At 43.3% G+C, this 25220-nt stretch overlaps 1 protein-coding gene across 1 annotated transcript in view; it reads left to right on the top strand.

Moving 5' to 3' along the window:
- The window catches only part of MAN1A1 (mannosidase alpha class 1A member 1), a 201860-nt gene that overhangs the window by 148626 nt on the left and 28014 nt on the right, over window positions 1-25220 (top strand). The window contains exons 7-8 of the mRNA XM_045010119.1: window positions 624-717; window positions 13725-13840. Coding sequence (XP_044866054.1) covers window positions 624-717; window positions 13725-13840 — 210 coding nt within the window. The remainder of the gene's footprint in view (window positions 1-623; window positions 718-13724; window positions 13841-25220) is intronic.

Raw genomic sequence — 25220 nt, 5'->3', positions numbered from 1 at the left:
TTACTCAGCAAAACAGTCCATTACTTCAGTGCTCTATATTCTGTTCAAACTTGAAGTTAATTCCTAGCTACAATCTAAATTACTAGTTTAAATATGTAAAGCTCTTTATGATTCAGGTGACTGAGAAACTGCCTTTCTTCCTGTCATGCCACAATGGCTGAGTTTAGCTGGAGTGCCCAAATGCCAAAGATTTGAATATCTGGGGAGGTGGGTGGGAAAACATCCTCAGTGGAAGGCACTCAGTTCTGTAACTCATTTCCACCATTTTGTCTCCCTCTTTAGTTGAACAGAGCCAGATCTGTTGACCTTCAGGGGCATACTGCAGATCTCTTTACCTGGACCTTTTATGAGGGAGAAATTGAATGGAGCATCTCTCTTTTTTTCTGTGGCGCGTTATAGTTGATGACAATAGATTAGATTTATGTTTATTTTAAAAAGAAATTGTCTGTGCCTATGCATAGAGGTCTTTTGATAGGGACATTATATATGTTGAAAGAATAAATATTTTTTTTAATTAAAAATGTATTTGTGTGTTGATAAAAAAGGATGCACTAATGCTACTTGTATTTAATGGGAAGATAAGACTGGATCAAATGCTCATTGTTTGGTTTTCTTTGTAACAGGTAATGAACATTCGTAAAGTTCTGAACCGGCTTGATAAACCAGAAGGTCTTTACCCTAATTACCTGAATCCCAGTAGTGGTCAATGGGGTCAACGTAAGTATGGCAGTTCTTCAGAACTGCTAGTTAACTATTTTACATACCATCTCTAGGAAGAAAAAAACGCTTAATTGTTTCTTTTACTCTTACCAATTGACAAACCTGAGTTCTACTTGGGTTACTTACTTTTCTATCCACTTCATATATGTCAATGTATGTTTCTCTGACCTCTAGCATATTTGTTAGTAGAAAGCTTTTGAATGAGTCTAAGTGTGTGGTTGAAAAATGTCGTCTTTAATTGAAAATTTTAAAGTGCTCTGTTAAGGCTGCTGTTTAAAGAAATGCTATCAGCTTGTCTTGGATCAAAATTCTATGTTGGTATTGGTTTAGTTTCACTGAAGTTAATGAAACTGTGCCAGTTTATATTAGCTGAGGATTTGCCTCTATATTTCTTCTGTGAGTGCTTCCCTACGTCCATTACACTGTAGGCGTATGTGTCTTATGCATTGGTTCCAGAGAGTTTTCCCTAGTGGTATCTGTAGGGGCCGCCCTGCCCAGACCCCAGCTCTGAATGGAGGGCATAGAAGAAGGAGCCACTTCACCCCTTCTTGTCTTCTGTAATCAGTAGTCGGAGCATTCTGTGTTCACAGCCTCGCTCTTTGAGAACAAACTTGTGGGTACTTTAGCTAACTTTTGCCTATTGCTACTGTGTTTCATCCATTGGACATTATTTTTCTTTCTGTATTTTCCTTTATATTTAAAATTATTCCCTTTTAGTTCATTTTCTGAATTGGGCAGATCGCCAGGTCTCACCTAGTACTGGGGAGCCTATGCCAAGGTTGCAAGGTTTCAAGCCTTGCTCTGGTTGTCAAAAGCAGATTCCTATCTGTGACCCTCATTCACACTGTCTTAAGTGCTTGGATGGGGGCCACATAAGAGACAGATGCTCGATATGCCAGGGCTTAAAGAACAAAATGAAAAAGCTGAGAGAAGAGCAGCTTTGATGTATTCTTACGGAGGCTGCTCTTAGATCAGTGTCTGAACCCTCTTGGTTGTCAAAAGGAAGCTCAACAATTACTTCTTCTTGGAGTGCTCTCCCAGCTTTACCAGCAGATAAAAGCCACAAGTGATTCCCATCACTGGGACTGTCTTCTTTAAGGTCTACACAGCAACTAGACACCCATGGCTGGCTGGTGCCAGCTGATTCAGGCTCACAGGGCTTGGACTATGGGGCTGTTTCATTACTGTGTAGACTTCCAGGCTTGGGCTCGAGCACAGGATCTAGGACCCTGCTCAGAATCAGCCCGAGCCCGGAAGTCTACACAGTAATAAAACAGCCCCACAGCCCAACCTTCACAAGCCTGAGTCGGCTGGCACAGGTCAGCCACATATGTCTAGTTGAAGTGTAGACAGGGGTGGCTCCAGGCCCCAGCACGCCAAGTGCGTGCTTGGGGCGGCATGCCGCGGGGGGCGCTCTCCCGGTCGCCGGGAGGGCGGCAGGCAGGGCTCCGGTGGACCTCCCGCAGGCATGCATGCGGGAGGTCCACCGAAGCCACGGGACCAGCAGACCCTCCACAGGCACGCCTGCGGGAGGTCCACCGGAGCCGCGGGACCGGCGACCGGCAGAGTGCCCCCCCGCGGCATGCCGCCGTGCTTAGGGACGGCTCGAGACATTTCACCGCCCCGAGTGTAGACATACCCCTAACACATTCAGAAGCATATGAAATCATCAGTATCACGTTCTTTGAAGCCCAGGGCCGGGGACTGCTCTGCAGAAGGTCATGCTGGTACTGATGGTAGAGTGTGCCCTTTTGTTTGCCACTCCCCTGTACTGGCTCACACTGATTCCCATAGACCTTTGCCGTTTACACCAGTATGCTCCCAGGCACCACTGAGACAGGTGACTACTTCAACTACAACACCAGATCAGTCATCATTGATCATAGCTGGAGAACTACCTATATTGCCCTAGAGGCCTATATAGCAACAAGAGACCTACTATGCTGGTCAGTACCAGCATAGCCATTGATTCAGGATGAAGACCCTATTCCAGCACCGTTGCAGGCTCCGTACTCATAAGCACTAGTACAGTCTGCTGTGGGCTCATCAACCTTAAGCCCTGTACTGGATTCATCAGCCTCTTCTATGTCCATCTCTAGACCTCTGGTACTGCTCCATCTTGTCGCACAGTAGCCAGAAGTGGGAAGCCTTTCGTTCTTCCCCTTCGACTGTGTTCCTGGCATAGATTCTTGGATTCCAAGGCCAGAAGGGACCACTGTGATCATCTAGCCTGACCTCCCGTATTAACACACGTTATAGAACTTGCCAATATAATTCCTAGAGAATATTGTTTATAAAAACATAGAGTCGATTTAAAAACTGTCAATGATGGAGAATCCACCATGACCCCTGGTCTGCTAAGATCGTGAACCCGGTGCCCAGACCCTTCAAGTCCCTTCATTTGTCTAGATACACTCCCTCCCCTCCCCGCCACGTGAGTCCACTTGGCTGCGGGAACTCTGGTATTCTAGTTGCACCCTTCAGAGGCAGTGTGGAAGTAAAGCAAGCATTTGTAGGACGTTTCCCTATTGACTTCTTCAGAGTAGCAACATAGTCTTCCATCAACACGTTTACTAGACAATATGCACTTATTGCTTGCATCAAGAAAAGAAACAAACGTAGGAAAAATGATTCTACAGTTCCTCTTATGATGAGACTTCAAGGCCCATCGTGTTTGATAACAGCTCGGGAGTCACCTAAAGCGTAAAAGACATATGTGAGTACTTGAAGAAGAAAGAATGGTTGTTCACCATCTTGTAACTGTTGTTTTTCGAGATGTGTTGCATATGTCTGTTATGCCAACCGTCTTTCCCAACACATCAGAGTCTACCATTGGCATGCCAGTCCGAAGGAACTAAAGGAGGGGTGCAGTGGCTCCATTCAGAGCACAAGGAGCCAGAGCATGAGCAGGGCTGCCCCTATGGGTACTGCTAAGAAAAATTCCCCAGCACTGGTGGTTCATGAGATGCACACAGACCTACAGTTTAATGGGCATATGCAACACATCTCAAAGAACAACAGTTATGAGAAGGTGGATAACATTTTTCTACAGCTGAGTGTTTATTCTGCTGACATTAAATGATGCTGGCAGACAATTAAGGAAGTACATAACATAAGAACATAAGAAAGGCTGTACCGGGTCAGACCAAAGGTCCATCTAGCCCAGTATCTGTCTACCGACAGTGGCCAATGCCAGGTGCCCCAGAGGGAGTGAACCTAACAGGCAATGATCAAGTGATCTCTCTCCTGCCATCCATCTCCATCCTCTGACAAACAGAGGCTAGGGACACCATTCTTACCCATCCTGGCTAATAGCCATTTATAGACTTAGCCACCATGAATTTATCCAGTCCCCTTTTAAACATCGTTATAGTCCTAGCCTTCACAACCTCCTCAGGTAAGGAGTGCCACAAGTTGACTGTGTGCTGCGTGAAGAAGAACTTCCTTTTATTTGTTTTAAACCTGCTGCCTATTAATTTCATTTGGTGACCCCTAGTTCTTGTATTATGGGAATAAGTAAATAACTTTTCCTTATCCACTTTCTCAACATCACTCATGATTTTATATACCTCTATCATGTCCCCCCTTAGTCTTCTCTTTTCCAAGCTGAAGAGTCCTAGCCTCTTTAATCTTTCCTCGTATGGGACCCTCTCTAAACCCCTAATCATTTTAGTTGCCCTTTTCTGAACCTTTTCTAGTGATAGAAGTAAGCTAAACAGAATTATATTGCCTTCAATTCCATTGGAAACATCATCTAAGAACTAAAATTAGTGGGGAATGACTATGTAGAACAGGGATCGGCATGGGTTGTTGAACTAGAAAGTGTTACTAGAATCCCTTTTTTTATATTGTTACACTACTAAACAGTTGTGGTTTGGGGAGGGTTACATGAAGGGACATTGGTTTGCTTTTACTGTAGAAATCCCATCATCGAAATTCTTCTGAACAATTGATTCAGCGCACCCATTGAAAAGAAACAAAATAGAAATTATTAAAATATTTGGGCCGACATCCACAGAGGTACTTAGGTACTTATCTCATGCCCAAGCCCCAGCTGGATCCTCAAGCCAGCTGAATATAGGCATTCCCCAGCCTGTCTCGCCTGTGGGACCTGATCTGGTAGGCATTTTCTGAGCACAGCTATTGGATTGAGGCCCATTCAAAATCCAGCAGAATGAGGAAGAGGTAGTGGTGCCACCCTTATAATTTTTAGCCCATTAGATAGAGCACTCATCGAGAATGTGGGCACCCCCATTCAATTCCCCCCCCTTTGGCTGAGGGCGAGAACAGTTCAAATCCTTTCTAAGGAGAGAGCCCTAACTATTGGATTTTGGGATATTCTAAGGTTGGCCTCTCTCCATCTTAACCTGTTCCACTTTGGATAGATGCTGAAATAGTCATTGGGCCAGAGAGAGAGAGAGACTGAGAATGACTCTGTATCCTGGTGGTTAGAGACTCACCTGGAGGTGGGAGACCTAGGGTCCAGTCCCTCTGCTCCAATGAATCTTTAATTATTTATCTAAAGTATAACAGCTTCCATTGGCTAGCTTACGCAGCTACCCACCTAGCATGCTGGCTTATGTAGATCCCATTTTTAGGTGCCTATCTCTTCTCATTCATCATATAGAGAGGCTTAGTGCCTAACCCTTTGTGGATTCTAGTGATTTTCAAGGTACCTAAAAATTAGGCATTGCAGCACCTAAGTTCCTCTGCAGAACCAGGCCTTAGAATATAAAAGAAAAATAATTGTTTTGGGAAAGTTGTTCTTTTTAACCATGTTTAGTAAAGTATTTTAGAGGGAATGACATAGTTTAGAAAGTCTCTTGCTGATTTTAAATATCAGTTTTTGAAGAAACTATTTAATATTGACTTCCTTATATTTGTTCTTGTTTTCTGCTTTTTAAATAAATGATCTACATGCACAGTAGAGGACAAAAGAAAAGATGGGTAGGAAAAATCATTTAAGTCAGCATGAACACACAGGTTTTATTCTCTAGACACGCACTTACTTTTTCAGTCTAGCACAACACTAAGTTAGTCTTTCATCCTTTCACTTTTTTTTCTTTAAACAGATGAACAGGTTGCTTATTCTGTCTTGTCTTGTCATGTTGACTATATCAGACAGCTCCGTTAATTTCAGAGCTTGCCAAGCATGCAGTCGGTTAAACAAGACACAACGGACATAAGGAATCCTCACTGTTCTGTTTGCAGCCTGGGTATATTGGAGAGTTGTCCCCAAAGGCAAAGGAAGTGACTGTTTTATTGAATAATGGAATCCCAAGATTTGAGGACCTAAATGGTACTCTTATATCTGTCTTTATTTAAAAAAAAAAAAAGCCCTAAATGTAGGAATATCTCTCCATTTTAATAAATTTCCAGTCAATTGTTATGCCAGTTTGTAATTTCATAGGAGTTCTTGGAAGTCTTTTTACCACCAGGCTTTAGCCTGAACAAACTCAGTTTGTAACATTCCTCTGACTCCATTTTGCACTTCTTTTTATCAGCGGTGTTATAAAGCAGTATTTTTCAACCTGTGGTCCACAGACTATTTCTAAGATTTTCAAAGGAGTCCACACATCCATTTGAAAATTTTTAGGGGTCCACAAATGAAAAAAGGTAGATAACCACTCTTATAAAGCATAGGCACAGGTAACAACAACCTTTTGTAACTTCATACCCATATTGACTTAGCAAGGCTTTTTAAATCTTAGAGAGAGAGAGACACATGTGCATGCAAAAAACATGCATACATCTATAGATCTCTATGTATGTTTTAAGACAGTGGGCACTGTTGGGTAGGAAGGCCTTCTCCATGCCTGTGACCCTGTGCTTAGGCAATTATAGTTGCCTACTCCTCTGCCTGTCCCCCTTTATCGGACACAAAAACTCTGTTTTATTAAGATATGTCAGCTAGCAACTGCCCTGACTAGATCTTCAAACACAATTGCCCTTGACTAAAACAATAATAATATTTACTGCCATAGGTACAGAAAGAGAGGTCATACATGAATGAGAAATGTGACTAAGGGTATGGCTACACTGGCGATTTGCAGCGCTGGAAAGCCTCCACCAGCGCTGCAATTAGTAAGTGGCCACACCTGCAAGGCACTTCCAGCGCTGCAACTCCCTGGCTGCAGCGCTGGCCGTACACCTCACTCGGCATGGGGAATAAGGATTCCAGCGCTGGTCATCAAGTGTGGCCACACACCAGCGCTGTGATTGGCCTCCAGGGTATAAGGATGTATCCCAGAATGCCTGTTCAGCCACTCTGCTCATCAGGTCAGACTCTACTTCCCTGGCCTCAGGTGACCCGCCCTTTAAATGCCCCGGGAATTTTAAAAATCCCCTTCCTGTTTTCTCAGCCAGGTATGGAATGCAATCAGTGAATCTTTACAGGTGACCATGCCTCCACGTGGCAAACGAGCCCCAGCATGGAGCAATGGCGAGCTGATGGACCTCATCAGTGTTTGGGGGGAGGAATCTGTGCAGGCACAGCTGCGCTCTAGCCGTAAGAATTATGATACCTTTGCCAAGGTATCGAGAGACATGCTGGAAAGGGGCCATGAGCGTGACGCGCTGCAGTGCAGGGTAAAAGTAAAGGAGCTGCGGAGTGCCTATTGCAAAGCACGTGAGGGGAACCGCAGATCTGGCAGTGCCCTCACGACCTGCCGGTTTTACAAGGAGCTGGATGTGATTTATGGGGGTGACCCCTCTGTAAATCCAAGGACCACGATGGACAGTTCAGAGCCGGTAGAGGAGGGGGAGGGGGAGGCAGACAGTGAGGCTACTGTGGTGGGGGAAGACACCCCGGAGTCCCAGGAGGCATGCAGTCAGGAGCTCTTCTCAAGCCAGGAGGAAGCTAGCCAGTCGCAGCCCCTGGAACTTGGTGCAGAAGAATCACAGGAGCAGGTCCCAGGTAAGCAGCTTTTATTGCAATGCAAAGGTTTTGGGAGAGGAGTGGGGATGGTATGGCTGCATGCCTGCATGCCTAGACATGGAATATCCCATTGATGTGGTCTATCACGTCGCAGTAATCTGCCTCTGTAATCTCTTCAAAAGTTTCTGCAAGAGCATAGGCAATTCGCGTGACCAAGTTTAAAGGGAGAGCCATTGTGGTCCCTGTCCCAGTCAGGCTAACACGCCCGCGCCACTGTTCCAGGAGGGGTGGGGGAACCATGCCTGCACAGAGGCAAGCTGCATAAGGGCCAGGGCGGAATCCGCATTGTTGTAGGAGACCCTCCCTTTCTTCTTTGGTAACACGCAGCAGGGAGATATCTTCAAGTATTAACTCCTGTGGGAAATGGAGGGAGTGTTTCAGTGCTGGTTTCCCCAACTGCATACCGCGGCAGGAACCCCAGGGTTAATTCCTGAGGGACATGGCAGTGCTGCCTTTAACAAAGCCCAAAAACAGGCAGTGTAGCCATGAAGCAAGAAGCACCCTGCCCAAGCATACCGCGGCAGGACCCCAGGGTTAATTGCTGAGGGACATGGCAGTGCTGCCTTTAACAAAGCCCAAAAACAGGCAGTGTAGCCATGAAGCAAGAAGCACCCTGCCCAAGCATACCGCGGCAGGAACCCCAGGGTTAATTCCTGAGGGACATGGCAGTGCTGCCTTTAACAAAGCCCAAAAACAGGCAGTGTAGCCATGAAGCAAGAAGCACCCTGCCCAAGCATACCGCGGCAGGACCCCAGGGTTAATTGCTGAGGGACATGGCAGTGCTGCCTTTAACAAAGCCCAAAAACAGGCAGTGTAGCCATGAAGCAAGAAGCACCCTGCCCAAGCATACCGCGGCAGGAACCCCAGGGTTAATTACCATTACCATTTCTGGGAGGCTGTGAATTCTCTAGCAGTTGCTGAAATGTCTGAGGAATGCTACTGTGTGAGACTTGAAACTAACTTCAGATTATACACAATGCAGGCTCTCTTAAAATGTATCATTTGCTGTATTTTTATAGTGACCTTGAGTAGTCCTGGGCCAGTCTTATCAGTGACTGAAAGAAAGCTTCAAAACCTGAGAAGGAAACCTAACAAAAGCAAAGAAGATCTGGTGAAGGCAGTTATGAACCAGTGTGCAACAGAGAATAAAACTGCGCAGGAATGGAGAGAAAAGATGCAGCACTGGAGGGAAACAGAAAGCAGGAAAAAGGCGTTGATGCTGAAGAAAACCACGAGGCAGCTTATAAACCTCATGGCGCGCCAAACAGACTGTATGCAGTCACTGGTAGCAATGCAGGCAGAGCACTACCGTGCCAAACCCCCACCATCCCAAACCTCTTTCCCCTATGCACCAATGTCAGCTCCAAGTCCCGTTCCCCAGCATCCAGGTTCTTACCTACACCATCACCAGCTGCCCCCGACACCTGTACTGTCACCTATGAGCCCAGAGAACTTCGACCCTTACCCTCTGCACTCAACCCCCATCACCATGCAACAGTATAATCCTGAGGTGCACAGAACTCCTGGCAGTACATATGCAAAACTATGAATGTACAGTTCAACAACCAACCCCCCTGCCCGTTTACTTGCTTTTTTTTAAATAAATGATTTCTTTGATTATGAAACAGTTTTTATTATTGCATAAAGTGAAAGATAACAAACCCCAATGAAAACACAGGTAACAAACATCAAGGAAAACACAGGCACTTAAAAGCACTATAACCAGTGCACGTCACTCCTGGTCAAGGCAAAAAAACATTACTGTTGGCTTTCAGCCTCAAATTCCTCCCTCAAGGCATCCCTAATCCTTGTTGCCCTGTGGTGGGCGTCTCTAGTAGCCCTGCTGTCTGGCTGTGCAAATTCAGCCTCCAGGACTTGCACCTCGTTGTTCCATGCCTGGCTGAATGTTTCACCCTTCCCTTCACAAATATTATGGAGGGTACAGCACGCGGATACAACCGCAGGGATGCTGCTCTCCCCCAAGTCTAGCTTCCCATAAAGCGCCCACCAGCGCCCCTTTAAACGGCCAAAAGCACACTCCACAGTCATTCGGCATCGGCTCAGCCTGTAGTTGAAACGGTCCTGGCTCCTGTCCAGCTTCCCTGTATAGGGTTTCATGAGCCAAGGCATTAATGGGTAAGCGGGGTCCCCAAGGATCACAATGGGCATTTCAACGTCCCCTACTGTGATCTTTCGGTCTGGGAAAAATTTTCCTTCCTGCATCTTCCTGAACAGGCCACTGTTCCGAAAGATGTGTGCATCATGCACTTTTCCAGGCCAGCCTGTGTAAATATCAATGAAACGCCCACGGTGATCCACAAGCGCCTGGAGAACCATAGAGAAATACCCCTTGCGATTAATGTACTCGTAGGCTAGGTGGGGTGGTGCCAGAATAGGAATATGCGTCCCATCTATTGCCCCTCCACAGTTAGGGAAACCCATTTCTGCAAAGCCATCCACAATGTCCTGCACGTTCCCCACAGTCACGGTTCTCCTTAGCAGGATGCGATTAATGGCCCTGCAAACTTGCATCAACACGATTCCAACAGTCGACTTTCCCACTCCAAACTGGTTCCCGACCGACCGGTAGCTGTCTGGAGTTGCCAGCTTCCAGATTGCAATAGCCACCCGCTTTTCCACCGTCAGGGCAGCTCTCAATCTTGTGTCCTTGCGCCGCAGGGTGGGGGCGAGCTCAGCACACAGTCCCATGAAAGTGGCTTTTCTCATACGAAAGTTCTGCAGCCACTGCTCGTCATCCCAGACTTCCATGACAATGTGATCCCACCACTCACTGCTTGTCTCACGAGCCCAAAAGCGGCGTTCCACGGTGCTGAGCATTTCCATTACCGCCACAAGCAATTTCATGTCACCCGCTTTAGGCAAATCCATATCATCATCGGACTCCTCACTGTCACTTTGGAGCTGAAGGAATAGCTCAACTGCCAAACGTGATGTGCTGACGATAGTCAGCAGCAAATTCCTCAGCAGCTCAGGCTCCATTTCACACACTGAAAGCATGCTGCACTCACAATGGTAAGAAACGTGGACGGCGAAACTGTGACTGCTGGGAAGTGAAGCGATGCACCACAGGGCGTTGGAACAGGAAGCGGAATGACCCACACACTTCCTTCCCCTTCCCACAATACTCAGCGCCAAAACGGCGCCAAAACGGGACGAGGTGCTCTGTGGGATAGCTGCCCACAATGCACCTCTCAGTACAGCGCTGGAAATGCTGCCAATGTGGCCACACTGCAGCGCTGGTAGCTGTCAGTGTGGCCACACTGCAGCGCTGGCCCTGCACAGCTGGACGACCAGCGCTGCAAACTACCAGCGCTGCAACTCGCCACTGTAGCCATACCCTAAGCTAAAACCTCACTAGTCTGACATTAAACTTACCTAATATTGCAGTGCCTCACATGGTAGGAAAGCCCTTACTCTCACCCAGTTTAAAAGCTGCCACTGTGTCTATCTGATTTGTCCTTTTTTAAAAGTGACTCAAATTCTAATTCTGATATTTAGGCTTTTGACCTTTCTTGTGTTTATATAATAGTGCCTCAAAAACTTCTCTTTTGTATCAAATCAAACCCCTGGTACATGTCCGGGAGCTTGTAATTTATAAAGCCATCTTCCTTTACCAATGACATGTAATTTGTATATGGAAATTAGCTTCTTGTCCATACAAACCACGAACACAAGTGTTGATGCAGGTCGATCCATGGCATGTTGAAAAAGCAACAAATAAAATAAAGTCTACATTTGTTTCCTCTGTTCCAATTCAATTGCTTTTTGTTTGCAAGCACAGATTTTTCACAGTGGAAGACAACAAGAACTTAAGTCATAAAAAGATTTTTTATTTGAGATTATTTTTCCAGTGCCTATTGATTACAACAAAAAACTTATTGCCACAACATAGAAGTATTCAACATCAGCCAGGGAAGAATAAAATAGCTTCTGTATGTTAGTGTTTCAATGCTGTAACTCTGAAGGACATTGTTGGTTCACTGCCATTGTTCTTGTAAATTCATTTAGTCCTTGTTATTTTGACAGTAACCTTACAGTGATTTGCTGCAGCATGCACCAATTGGATTTGTCTCCTGCAATAATGTATATAATAATAAGACGTATTATTGATGAGATTATGCTTGTGCTATTTAGTTTGAAAATGTCAGGGGTTTCTATGGTAATTTTATTTAGGAAACTGTAAAGGTCATTTAAATGCTGCTGTTCAGTGATCAGCCCTCCATCACAGGAAAACAGCTCTTGGATTTTTTGGAGAAGCCTTTTTTCCTTTTGGATCATGAATGATATTTAAATGGTATATACTCTTCAAAAATTATAAGATCTAATTTTTTAAAAGCTCTTCATAATTCTGATAATTCATAATTCAAAACTCTGCATAATCATAGTGCATTTGTTGGGATGGGATAGTAAGAAACATTTTGGACACCTAAATTGGACACTGGAGGTCACAGGCTAGTGGAGGAAAGACACACTGTCATGGTGAAGTTTTAATGGAAATACATGTAGATTCTAAATTTGTGTGGCTTTCCAACCCCCCAAGGTGAGCAAGAGGATGCATTTTGTGAATGGGCGGAGGGAATTTAGGAATTTTGAAACATTCAAAATGCCTCATTCAATTTCATAGAAGAGCAAGGATAACCTTGCAGTCAAGGCCCAGGACTAGGAGTTAGGAGTCGTTGACTCTATATCTAGCTATGCCACAGACTTCCTGTTAACCCCTGTGTGCCTCAGTCCCCAAATCTATGAAACTAGATGATTTTAATTGATTAGTATCAGTAAAGCACTTTGAAGTCCTCTTATTGAAGATGCTCAATAAATTCTAATTATTAATATAAGTAACAATAGTTTTATTAGAAAATACTATTTGTGGAAGAGGAAATCTTTATCTAGTGCTCTTGTTCTAAAGTGTAGTAGAGGGCACTTAAGGCAAAACTAGTTATAGTAATACTTTAAGATACTGAAATATTTACTTAGTAGGAATATATTAAAATAATGTGGTGGTCTTTTAAAAACTTGCCTCTTACTTTAGATAACTAGATATGGGGCTGATCCTGCAAACGGGATCATCAGTAGCTTTATTCACGTGAACAGTCCCATTTCCTTCAAGAGGACTAACTCATGTAAGTAAAGTTAATCACATAACAAAATCCTCAAATCCTAAATATTGGCAATTGAACACCCATAGTATTTGCATTACCAAGGCATTTTCTGCAGTAGGTCTGGGGCAATACAAAGGAACATTGCAGGTGCTGAGGTAACCTAGAGAGAGAAAGAGAGAGTGTGTGCGTGTGCGCGCGCGCCTCAGTCCCCAAATCTGTGAAACTATATCCTATATATATAAGATAAAGTTGGCACATTTTTAAGGGCCACCACAAGAATGTTCAACATAGTTTTTAGAAATGCCTGAAGTTCAAAGTTATGGGTTTTTTTTAAATAGCTAATATTTTAAACACTACAAAGGCAATCTTCAAATGTGCTGAACTGACTTAGCAGCAGAAATCCTATTGGAAATCAATGGAGCCTGTGCTCCTAACTCACTTAGATGCTTGTAAAAATTTCAGTTTAGAATAATTAACTGTTAATCCCAGCAGAATAAAGAATTCATTTGTGACATTGGGAGTGGGTTTTTTACCAACTTTTTCTGTTTTTTAAAAAAAGTTACAATATATTATAGTTACACATCTTTTGTCTATCTTAACATAAGAACATAAGATCTTAGATTATAAACACTTATTCAGTGCAGAGACGTAGACTTTTTTCATTTCTGTAAAGTACCATGAACTCCAATGACACTATGTAAATAATAATGCTGCCTCCTCCCACCCTGTTATAGGTCATCATACAAGCAGAAAGACTAACCATTTATTATAAAAATATTTTCTGCTGTAAAATAAGTATTTTTCTGAGATTTTGGGCTATATTTATTACATGATTGTTATGGGGAGGTATACTGAAATTTGTTAATCTATCACAATTTCAAACTGTAATTGTGTTTCAGTGCTCAAATTCAAGGTGGAATTGCTGAATCCACTTTCTCCCTTTTCAGATCACGTCTCTGTTGGAGGACTTGGAGATAGCTTTTATGAGTATTTGCTCAAGGCATGGTTGATGTCAGACAAGACAGATGAAGAAGGCAAGAAAATGTATTATGATGCTGTTCAGGTAAATGAGATATTTAAATCTTTCTTGCCATAATAATCTAATCTATAACGTTCCTAAAGAAACAGGCTCTGGGGAGAATGAGGGATTTATGCCTTTGCTATCACAGTGAATGTTTTTTTTAAAACTAGTTGTTTTATAAGACTTTATTAGATATAAATCTTAGAACAGTGCAGAAGCTGTGTAGGAATCTAAAACTGAACTGAAATTATTTCAATTCAGGTTATAAAAACAGTATCTAATATTTAAAAATGTGTATAAAATGTGCATTAGTGTGTAATTTTTTTAAAGAAAGCTTTATCTACAAGCAGTGCCAACTAGGATTCCAATTTTCCTCACAATAACATAAATTAGATGCTTTTCTGTCCCTTTTCTTATGTTCATGATATAGGAAATCCCTCTACTATTTGATTTAATTCCCAAAACATATTACTTAAACTGCTAGAGTATTTTGAATGTGGGCATAATAGTGTATATAGTCTATAATCAGTCTGTGCATAATTAACGGTGAAATTACAGTACTGCATTAGTGTTGCATAAGCACATTAGTTACATCATATATTCATTTTTCAGCTTTTGTGAAGTGACAAACTGCTTGACTTGAACTGTGATGGAAAAAAGTTTTTCCAAAAATAAAAATGGTGCATAGTCACCCCCAAATGCAGAATACATTGCACTGATACAAAAGATTGATGGGGAAGAATACATTCTGGCCACCAATGAAAGGTCCAGAGACTGCTCACCACCTGGATGAAAATAGGAGAGCAAGCTGCCTTTATTAAGGCCACAGGTTCAGATCCTTGTAGTCTTTTGGTAGGCTTCCTTTTGCCTATTTCACCTCAATTTTTTCTGAACTGAGCATGAGCCAACTGTTTTTCATCTAGGTCTATATTTGCCTCAGATACTATAACAAAGAGGAGTCAACATTATCTGTGCTAGATGGTAGGCAGAGCTATTTATTAGCATAGTCATGATCCTGTAACTTACCCATGCCTTACGTGAGTGCTGAACAAAGCTTGTCTACACAGGAAAGTGTTACCAGTTATACCAATTTAATTATACCAGTTTGGTTAAACTGATGTAGTTATACAAGTATAACCCCCCTGTGTGGTCACACTTGTTCTCGTACAAAAGTGGCTTTATTTGGTTTAGTTTAAACCAGTTCCCAAGTGACATAAGCTACACTGAAAAAAATGCCTTCTTACACCAGAGTAAGGGTGGGTTGATGGGTTGAAACAGTGTGTGTTATACCAGTATAACTATGTTGGTTTAAATTCACACCTTAACTTATACTAGTTTTTGGAATTATCATCGTTAATATAGAATACTACCATGACACCGATTTAACCATAAATTCCTTTATTAAATCTAAAGGTCACATGGCATTTCTACAATTGCTCTAAGCATGTCAAAAAAGCTTAAATAATAAGCATTTTACTATGTCCAAACAGTAACAAAATATTTATACGCGTTTGATTAAAATACTTACAAAAGGGATGACCCCCAGGGTGCTTAGACTCATATTGGTCATCTTCAACTTGGTCAGGCAGGTATTAACAATGAGCCCTTTAAGAGTTTGCTTTTTATACCCTATAATAAACAAGTGATTTCATTGCTAATTATTAGTCCTGAGTGAAGTCCTTTTTTATAATAAATTAAACTAACACATATAGCCAATTATTTACTGCACCTGATACCCAGTTAACCATGTCTTATTTCAGTTACTTCAGACCAAATCGTAAATAAGAAAACACTACAAGTTTAACACAACTCTTCTTTCTCATAATTTCATTCTTTGTGGTCACGTGATTTGGGCCTATTTCTCATGCTATTATCACAACCCAGTTGAAAACCATCTCTAAGGTAGGCCAGTATTTCAACACTGGTATAACTTTCCTGTGTATACAAGCCCTAAGAAAGGGGACGAGACTGAACTGTGCACACCTCTGCACGTGAACTCTGAACAAAGAGGAGATGATGCCCATCGTGACCCATTGGGATCTGTTCAAGGAAAAAAGCTAATCTGGCTCTTCCTTGCTAGACATTTCGGTGGGCGAGCAGCACCTCATGATCAAGAGCTGTCGTTAAATCTAACATTAGCATGGCTGTTTGAACGCTCAGTCTATTATTAATATGCTTATTATCATGTTTATATCTAAGATGTATTTTAGGCATAAATAGCTCTTTGATTGTCATTCAGCATTACCAGCCAGCAGAATTAGAGACACAGTGGTAGTTGGCAAGGTTATTAGTATCCAGTGATCATGAATCATGTGCTAGACTTCTACATGTTATAACGTTGCTGGTAGAATGACATCCTTATGTGTGGTGATGTTATGCTTTTGTCAGTACTGGCCCCTTGTTCTTCCCACTGACCTACACTAAAAGCATTATGAATCTACTTCACATACGGTGAGATTAATTTTCTCCAGTGCTTTCAGTGTATGTGAGACTAACCCAAAGCAGTCACAGGGACCTGTGTAATTATCCACTATATTCCCATCTGCCAGTGCTGCTCATCCCCATCAAAAAAGCAATAGTGCTGGTGCAAGATTTAATGAGTAATTCATTATTTTATACTGCCCAGTAACTAAAACGGTAGATGTCTATAGTATGGTGGGATTTAGTTTTGTGTGAAAAATTCATTAATTTGGAGTTTGTTTAGAAAGAAGTATTTTGCTGAAATCTTATTTTTCTTCTATCCAAGCTCGTTTCTTTAAAAATGTGATAATGTCCTTGCAGATTGTTTTCTTATGGCCATCATGAAAAGCAATAACTATATTGAAAATCTATATTTTTAAACTGAGCTGCTTCTGGCCGTCATTATTAAAATATAATTTTTGTGGTTGACCCTGTTTAAAATTGAGTTGGTTTGTGATGGGCAAAAAAGAATAGAAGTTTCCTCATTTCAATTACCAGAACATAATCTTATAAAGTATTAATAAAGCAATCTTTAGAGAGATGCCTAAAACTGGAATTTATGTGTATGAGACAGTGAATAAATAACCAAATGTAGGCCTGTTTTCCCTCATTAAAAGGAAGCATTATACTTTAAGTAATCCCCACGTTTCAGGTGATTGTGGAGGTAAGAAGACTAAATTTTAAGAGCTAATAGCTCATTGATAATAATGCCCAAGAATAAAGAATCCACAAAATATTTTTTTACTTCTCATATTTAACTGTTCATGAGCTTAAAATATCAAGCTACACACACATGCAATACAATAACTAGTCTGTTGTTTTAGGATTGCTGCAGTTGCTTTCTAGGGGACCATCAAGTAGTTCAGTCTGAATATTGGTCCTAGCATCATTTATTACATGGTATAAAAAAAAATAAAAATCCTCCATTTTGGGGTCTCTGCAACATGGAGCCTGCCAGAACTATACAGAGCTACTGGGAGCTATGGCTACCCAAACCAATCATCTTCCTTTAGGGCAAAATTAATTCCTTTACCCCATTTAGGGCCTGGAAAATGAGGCTGAGAAGGTACTGTGCATGTAAAGTACCTCCCTGACTGTGCAGGATGGAACATGTAATCCCCTAGCTCAGGGGTCGGCAACCTGCGGCACGCGTGCCAAACACGGCACGCGAGCCGATTTTGAGCGGCACGCAGCTGTCTGCCGCGGTCCTGGCCCCGAGCCCCACTCAGCCCCCGTGCCGACCGCTCTCCCCTGCGGGGGCAGGAGGCAGAAGCTTGGTTCTGTGGCAGCCAAGCTTCCCTCTCCCCCGCTTCTTCCCCCAGAGTGGTGCTTTCCTGCCCCGCCCCCTCTCCGTCCCTACGCCAATCAGTTGATGGCCCTTGCGAGGGGGAGGGGGAAGAGCGGCAGCGTGCAGGCAGTTCCCTAGACCTAGAGGGGACAGAGAGAGGTAGGGACGGAGCCTTGGGGAAGGGGGTGGAACAGGGCACATCCCTTCCAGCCCCCTGCCCTGAGCCGCTCAGGCAGGGGGCTGGGAGCACCCCCACGAGCCGAGCACCCCAGCCCTCTGCCCTGACCCCCCCCCCACGCACTCAGCCTTCTGCCCTGCACCTCCCACACCCCCAGCCCTCTGCCCTGAACCCCCCCACACACTCAGCCTTCTGCCCTGCACCTCCCACACCCCCAGCCTCTGCCCTGAACCCCCCACCCCAACACACCCCCAGCCCTCTGCCCTGACCCCCCCACACACTCAGCATTCTGCCCTGCACCCCTCATACCCCCCAGCCCTGACCCCTCACACACACTCAGCCTTCTGCCCTGCAGCCCCCATACACCCAGCCCTCTGCCTTGACCCGTGAACCCCCCCGCACCCAGCCTTTTGCCCTGCACCCCCCAGCCCTCTGCCCTGAACTCCCCCACCCCAGCACACACCCAGCCTTCTGCCCTGCATTCCCACAGCCCCATCCCTCTGCCCTGAATCCCCCCACAGCCCCATCCCTCTGCCCTGCACCCCCACCCCAGCACACACCCAGCCTTCTGCCCTGCATTCCCACAGCCCCATCCCTCTGCCCTGAATCCCCCCACAGCCCCATCCCTCTGCCCTGCACCCCCACCCCAACACACACCCAGCCTTCTGCCCTGCAACCCCACAGCCCCATCCCTCTGCCCTGAACCCCCCCACCTCAACACACACCCAGCCCTCTACCCTGCACCCCCACAGCCCCATCCCTTTGCCCTGACCCCCCCACACACACTCAGCCTTCTGCCCTGCACCCCGTATACCCCCCAGGACCTCTGTTCTGAACCCCCTACTCAACACACACCCAGCCTTCTGCCCTGCATCCCCACAGCCCCATCCCTCTGCCCTGAACCCCCCCACACACCCAGCCCTCTGCCCTGACCCTTGACCCCCCCACACACAGCCTTCTGCCCTACACCCCCCACACACCCCAGCCTTCTGCCCTGAACCCCCTCCCCCAGCCCTCTGCCCTGACCCCTGAAACCTCCCCCACCCCGGTCTGGGATCCCGCCACAGGCCCTGCTCAGCCTGCTGCCGGCCTAGGTGAACAGAACCGCAGGCTGGCAGCGAGCTGTGCAGGCTGGTGGCGTAAGATCACCATTTTAATTTAATTTTAAATGACGCTTCTTAAACATTTTGAAAACCTTGTTTACTTTACATACAATAGTTGAGTTATATAATATAGACTTATAGAAAGAGACCTTCTAAAAATATTAAAATGTATTATCGGCACACAAAACCTTAAATCCGAGTGAATAAATGAAGACTCGGCACACCACTTCTGAAAGGTTGCCGACCCCTGCCCTAGCTGATTGCCAAGCAGCCTGGGGAGTCTACCTTAAAGGAGCTGCAGCAAAAGAGAGACCTCCTGACAAACAGTTCTAAAACAGCTCTTGGTTGGAAGCGGAGACAGTCAGACCAAAGAACACTGTCAGTGGGGCACAGAAGGACAAGCACACCTTCCTACTGCTTACCTTAAAAGTGGTAACATATTCATTTTTGATTGTTTACATAATAGAGGGATCCTATTCCAGTAGCCTTCTTTCTCCGCATGGTCATAGCACAGAGGGTATTACAGCTCTACTGCTGGGTAGCCTATGCAGTTCCAACATATATAGAGAGAAACTATGGGAAAATCCTACAAAGTCTTTGGATAATGATCATCATAGAGCAAGGATAAAGACCCATCACACCCCTTCCACCCTGACCTAAACATCATTTGGGAGTCTGAGTCCAGAAACGTGCCTGAATTTGCCTTATATTACATCTTGATAAAGCCCACTTTGCATCGAATTAACACAACAAAATTTGTGTCTCCATATAAAAAAGGATAAACAGACCCGTACAGCGTCATAATACGTCCAGTCCTAGCGTAAGCCTGTGTGACCCAACCGGCTGGTTAATGAATGCAGACCCATAGTAGGTGGTGCATGGAACTTTCACAGACAATCAGGGAATAGTGCCTGAAACGTTGATGAGTGACTGCGAGCAACCACACACACATACCTTTAATTAATATACTACATTTGATCAGCTTTGATGTTTAAAAGTCTATCACAGCAATATTCTGCACGTAGCTAAATACAGTACAGTTATATTGTGCAGAAATACAAGATTCATTATGTTAACTATACTTGAGTCTCCATCTAACAAGATTAATTCTTCCCTTAGATTACATCAGAAATACTTCCACAATAGGCAGAGGGGACCCTGTCTGTATAAGTGCTTACAGAAGAGATAGCTCAGTGGTTTGAGCATTGGCCTGCTATAAACCCAGGGTTGTGAGTTCAATTCTTGAGGGGGCCACTTAGGGATCTGGGGCAAAAATCAGTACTTGGTCCTGCTAGTGAAGGCAGGGGGCTGGACTTGATGACCTTTCAAGGTCCCTTCCAGTTCTAGGAGATAGGTATATCTCCAATTATTATTATACCTGCTAATTTAATTTGGTGACCCCTAGTTCTTGTGTTATGAGAAGCAGTAAATAACGCTTGCTTATTTACTTTCTCCACAGCAGTCTTGATTTTATAGACCTCTATCATATCCCCCCTTAATCATCTCTTTTCCAAGCTGAGAAGTCCCAGTTTTATTAATCTCTCCTCATATAGCAGCCATTCCAGACCGCTAATAATTTTTGTTTCACTTTTCTGAACCTTTTCCAATTCCAGAAACATCTTTTTTGAGATGGGGCGACCACATCTACATGCAGTATTCAAGACGTGGGCATACCATGGATTTATTTAGAGGCAATATGATATTTTCTGTCTTATTATCTATCCTTTAATGATTCCAAACATTCTGTTTCCTTTTTTGACTGCTGCTGCACATTGAGTGGATGTTTTCAGAGAACTATCCACAATGACTCCAAGATCTCTTTCTTGAGTGGTAACAGTCAATTTAGACCCCATCATCCAAGACTGCTATAACATGAAATAAATGGCAGAATGTGGATAAAACAGAGAAGGAGACATAAAATACTCCCCTAAGGATTTCAGTCACAAATTATTTAACGCATTATGTTTTTAACGAGTATCATCAATATGGAAGCATGTCTCTGGAACAGTGGCCAAAGCATGAAGGGGCATATGAATGTTTAGCATATCTGGCATGTAAAACCTTGCAATGCTGTCTACACCTTTTCTCACTTTCAGGTGACATTGTAAATAAGAAGCAGGCAGCATTATCTCCTGTAAATGTAAACAAACTTGTTTGTCTTTGCGATTGGCTGAACAAGAAGTAGAACTGAATGGACTTGTAGTCTATAAAGTTTTACTTTTTGTTTTTGAGTACAGTTATGTAACAAAAAAATCTGCATTTGTAACTTGCACTTTCACGATAAAGGGATTGAACTACAGTACTACTAGTATGAGGTGAATTGAAAAATACTATTTCTTTTTTGTCATTTTTATAGTGCAAATATTTGTAATCAAAAGTAATATAAAGTGAGCACAGTACACTTTGTATTTTGTGTTGTAATTGAAATCAATATATTTGAAAATGTAGAAAACATCCAAAATATTTAATACATTTATAATAATAATAGGAGATATACCAATCTCCTAGAACTAGAAGGGACCTTGAAAGGTCATTGAGTCCAGCCCCCTGCCTTCACTAGCAGGACCAAGTACTGATTTTTGCCCCAGATCCCCAAGTGGCTTCCTCAAGGATTGAACTCACAACCCTGGGTTTAGCAGGCCAATGCTCAAACCACTGAGCTATCCCTCCCGCCAATGGATTCCCTCCCCCCAATTGGTATTCTGTTGTTTAACAGTGCGATTAAAACTGCGATCAATCACAATTAATTTTTTTAACCGCGTGAGTTAACTGCGATTAATCAACAGTCCTACTATTAATCTATTTCTTTTAAAAAACTATTGCACCACATCAACTCAATGAAGACAATTTTATGATGTGAAAAAAACACAACAGACTTGTTCCTTTACCACATAGATGAGCATGTTTTTGTACCATCTTACTACATGTGGGCATACTTTTAACAAGACTCTATCACAAGCTGTATAAATATAAGTAGTTTTATGTCTGTCATCATTAGTCTTTCACTGTTCACTTAAGCCCTCTGGTGAAGTCAAAACAAAGTCTACACTCATCTGTACATTGTTGTTGTAGACAAAGTATTCATCTTTCTCAAATAATTTGAAAATGGGGGACTTCCCCCCCTTCTTTCCAAAAAGTTAAACCCATGTGCAGGGGAGGAGGGGATTGAAAGAATAGGCAGTGGGGATTCCCCTAAGCTGCCTTCTAGCCCACAACATTCCTTTTTTTCCTTCTCTTCCTCTTTCTATCACTAGTTGTCATTTTGTTTTTAAATTGCTCCCAGGTAGCATCAGCTGTTGTTCCCTTTAGGATGATACACTCCAGCCACTTCCTTCTTGCAACCTCTTGCATTGCACCATCTCTTCTAGCTGTCTTGATAGAGTGCTAATTGCATTCTCGCCCCCGTTCTCTCAAATGCATTTCTATTTACTGCGAAGGAAAACTGTACCAGTTGCAAACAATTATCCATCAGTAATGTATTTTCATCTAATCAAACACCACCTCTTCTAGTTTTTTGATTCCTTGCAGATGCTGTAAATTGGTTCATGTAGCATATTTTAAACTAAGGCCTGGTCTACACTAGTGGGGAGGGTCGAACTAAGGTACGCAAGTTCAGCTACGCGAATAGCGTAGCTGAACTCGAACTACCTTAGTTCGAACTACTCACCCGTCCAGACGCCGCGGGATCGAAGTCCGCGGCTCCCCCGTCAACTCCGCCACCGCCGTTCACGGTGGTGGAGTTCTGGAGTCGACGGGAGCGCGTTCGGAGTTCGATATATCGCGTCTAGATGAGACGCGATATATCGAACTCTGAGAAGTCAAACGCTACCCGCCGACCCGGGTGGGTAGTATAGACGTAGCCTAAGAGATAGGGGAAAGCCGGTTGCTGCAGTGAAGCACGTGGATCAGACAGACTTCTCTTAGAGGAGAGTCTATTGATAGAGATTCTCTAGGTTCTAGTCAGGAGGAGAGGATGGAAGAGGATAAAGTATGAGCCAGATCAGACGAGAAACATTCACATAAAAAAGAATCTGACACATCAGAAAAGGGCAGACAGATAAACAGTGACAAGTTTTTAAAGTGCTTGTACACAAATGCTAGAAAATCTAAATAATAAGATGGGTTAACTAGAGTGCCTCGTGTTAAAGGAGACTATTGATATAATAGGCATCACAGAAACCTGGTGGAATGGATACAATCAATGGGACACAATCATTCCGGGGTATGTGGTACAAAATATATCGGAAGGACAGAACAGATCGTGCGGGGTGAGGGGGGGGAAATGTAAGAAAATGTGGAATCAAATGAAGTAAAAATCTTAAATGAATCCACATGTTCCATAGAATCTCTATGGATAACAATTCCATGCTCTAATAAGAATATAACAGTAGGGATATATTATCAACCACTTGACCATGACAGTGATGGTGATGAAATGCTAAGGGAGATTAGAGAGTCTATTAAAATAAAGAACGCAATAATAATGGAAGATTTCAACTATTCCCATATTGACTTGGTACATGTCACCTCAGGACGAAATGCAGAGACAAAATTTCTCGATACTTTAAATGACTGCTTCTTGGAGCAGCTAATACAGGAACCCACAAGGGGAGAAGCAACTCTCGATTTAGTCCTGAGTGGAGCACAGGATCTGGTCCAAGAGGTAACTATAACAGGACCGCTTGGAAATAATGACCATAATATAACAACATTTAATATTCCTGTGGGAAGAACACTTCAACAGCCCAACACTGTGGCATTTAATTTCAGAAAGGGGAGCTTTGCAAAAATGAGGAGGTTAGTTAAACAAAAATTAAAAAGTACAGTGACTAGACTGAAATCCCTGCAAGCTGCATGGACACTTTTCAAAGACACCATAATAGAGGCCCAACTTAAATGTATACCCCAAATTAAAAAACACAGTAAAAGATCTGAAAAAGAGCCACTGTGGCTTGGCTTAACCATGTAAAAGAAGCAGTGAGAGATAAGAAGGCATGTTTTAAAAAGTGGAAGTCAAATCCTAGTGAGGTAAATAGGAGCATAAACCCTGCCAAATTTAAGTGTAAAAATATAATTATAAAGACCAAAAAATAATTTGAAGAACAGCTAGCCAAAAACTCAAAAGGTGGTAACGAAATGTTTTTTAAGTACATCAGAAGCTGGAAGCCTGCTAAACAACCAGTGAGGCCCCTGGACGATCAAGATACAAAAGGAGCACTTAAAGACGATCAAGTCATTGCGGAGAAACTAAATGAATTCTTTGCTTCAGTCTTCATGGCTGAGGATGTTAGGGAGATTCCCAAACCTGAGCTGTCCTTTGTAGGTGACAAATCTGAGGAATTGTCACAGATTGAAGTGTCACTAGAGGAGGTTTTGGAATTGATAAACTTAACAGTAACAAGTCACCGGGACCAGATGGCATTCACCCAAGAGTTCTGAAAGAACTCAAATGTGAAATTGCGGAACTATTAACTATGGTTTGTAACCTGTCCTTTAAATCGGCTTCTGTACCCAGTGACTGGAAGATAGCTAATGTAACACCAATATTCAAAAAGGGCTCTAGAGGTGATCCCGGCAATTACAGACCGGCAAGTCTAACGTCGGTACCAGGCAAATTAGTTGAAACAATAGTAAAGAATAAAATTGTCAGACACATAGAAGAACATAACTTTTGGGGCAAAAGTCAACATGGTTTCTGTAAAGGGAAATTATGTCTTACTAATCTATTAGAGCGCTTTGAAGAGATCAGTAATCATGTGGACAAGAGGGATCCAGTGGACATAGTATACTTAGATTTCCAGAAAGCCTTTGACAAGGTCCCTCACCAAAGGCTCTTACATAAATTAAGTTGTCATTGGGTACGAGGGAAGATCCTTTCATGGATTGAGAACTGGTTAAAAGATCGGGAACAAAGGGTAGGAATAAATGGTAAATTTTCAGAAAGGAGAGGGGTAACTAGTGGTGTTCCTCAAGGGTCAGTCCTAGGACCAATCCTGTTCAACTTATTCATAAATGATCTGGAGAAAGCTATAAACAGTGAGGTGGCAAAGTTTGCAGGTGATACTATAACAGCGTTTAAAAGAGATCTGGATAAATTAATGGTGGTTAAGTCCATAAATGGCTATTAGCCAGGATGGGTAAGGAATGGTGTCCCTAGCCTCTGTTTGTCAGAGGGTGGAGCTGGATGGCAGGAGAGAGATCAATTGATCATTACCTGTTAGGTTCACTCCCTCTGAGCAGGGCCGACTCCAGGGTTCTTGCTGTCCCAAGCGGCAAAAAAAAAAAAAAAAAAGCTGCTGTCACGATTGGCATCAGCTCCACCGTGCCGCTTTCTTCTTCGGCGGCAATTCGGTGACTGGTCCTTCCCTCCGAGAGGGACCCGCAGCCGAATTG

The sequence above is a fragment of the Mauremys mutica genome, chromosome 3 (genome assembly GCF_020497125.1).
Source record: "Mauremys mutica isolate MM-2020 ecotype Southern chromosome 3, ASM2049712v1, whole genome shotgun sequence".
Lineage (NCBI taxonomy): Eukaryota > Metazoa > Chordata > Testudines > Geoemydidae > Mauremys > Mauremys mutica.
This window is presented reverse-complemented; position numbering and strand designations above follow the sequence as displayed.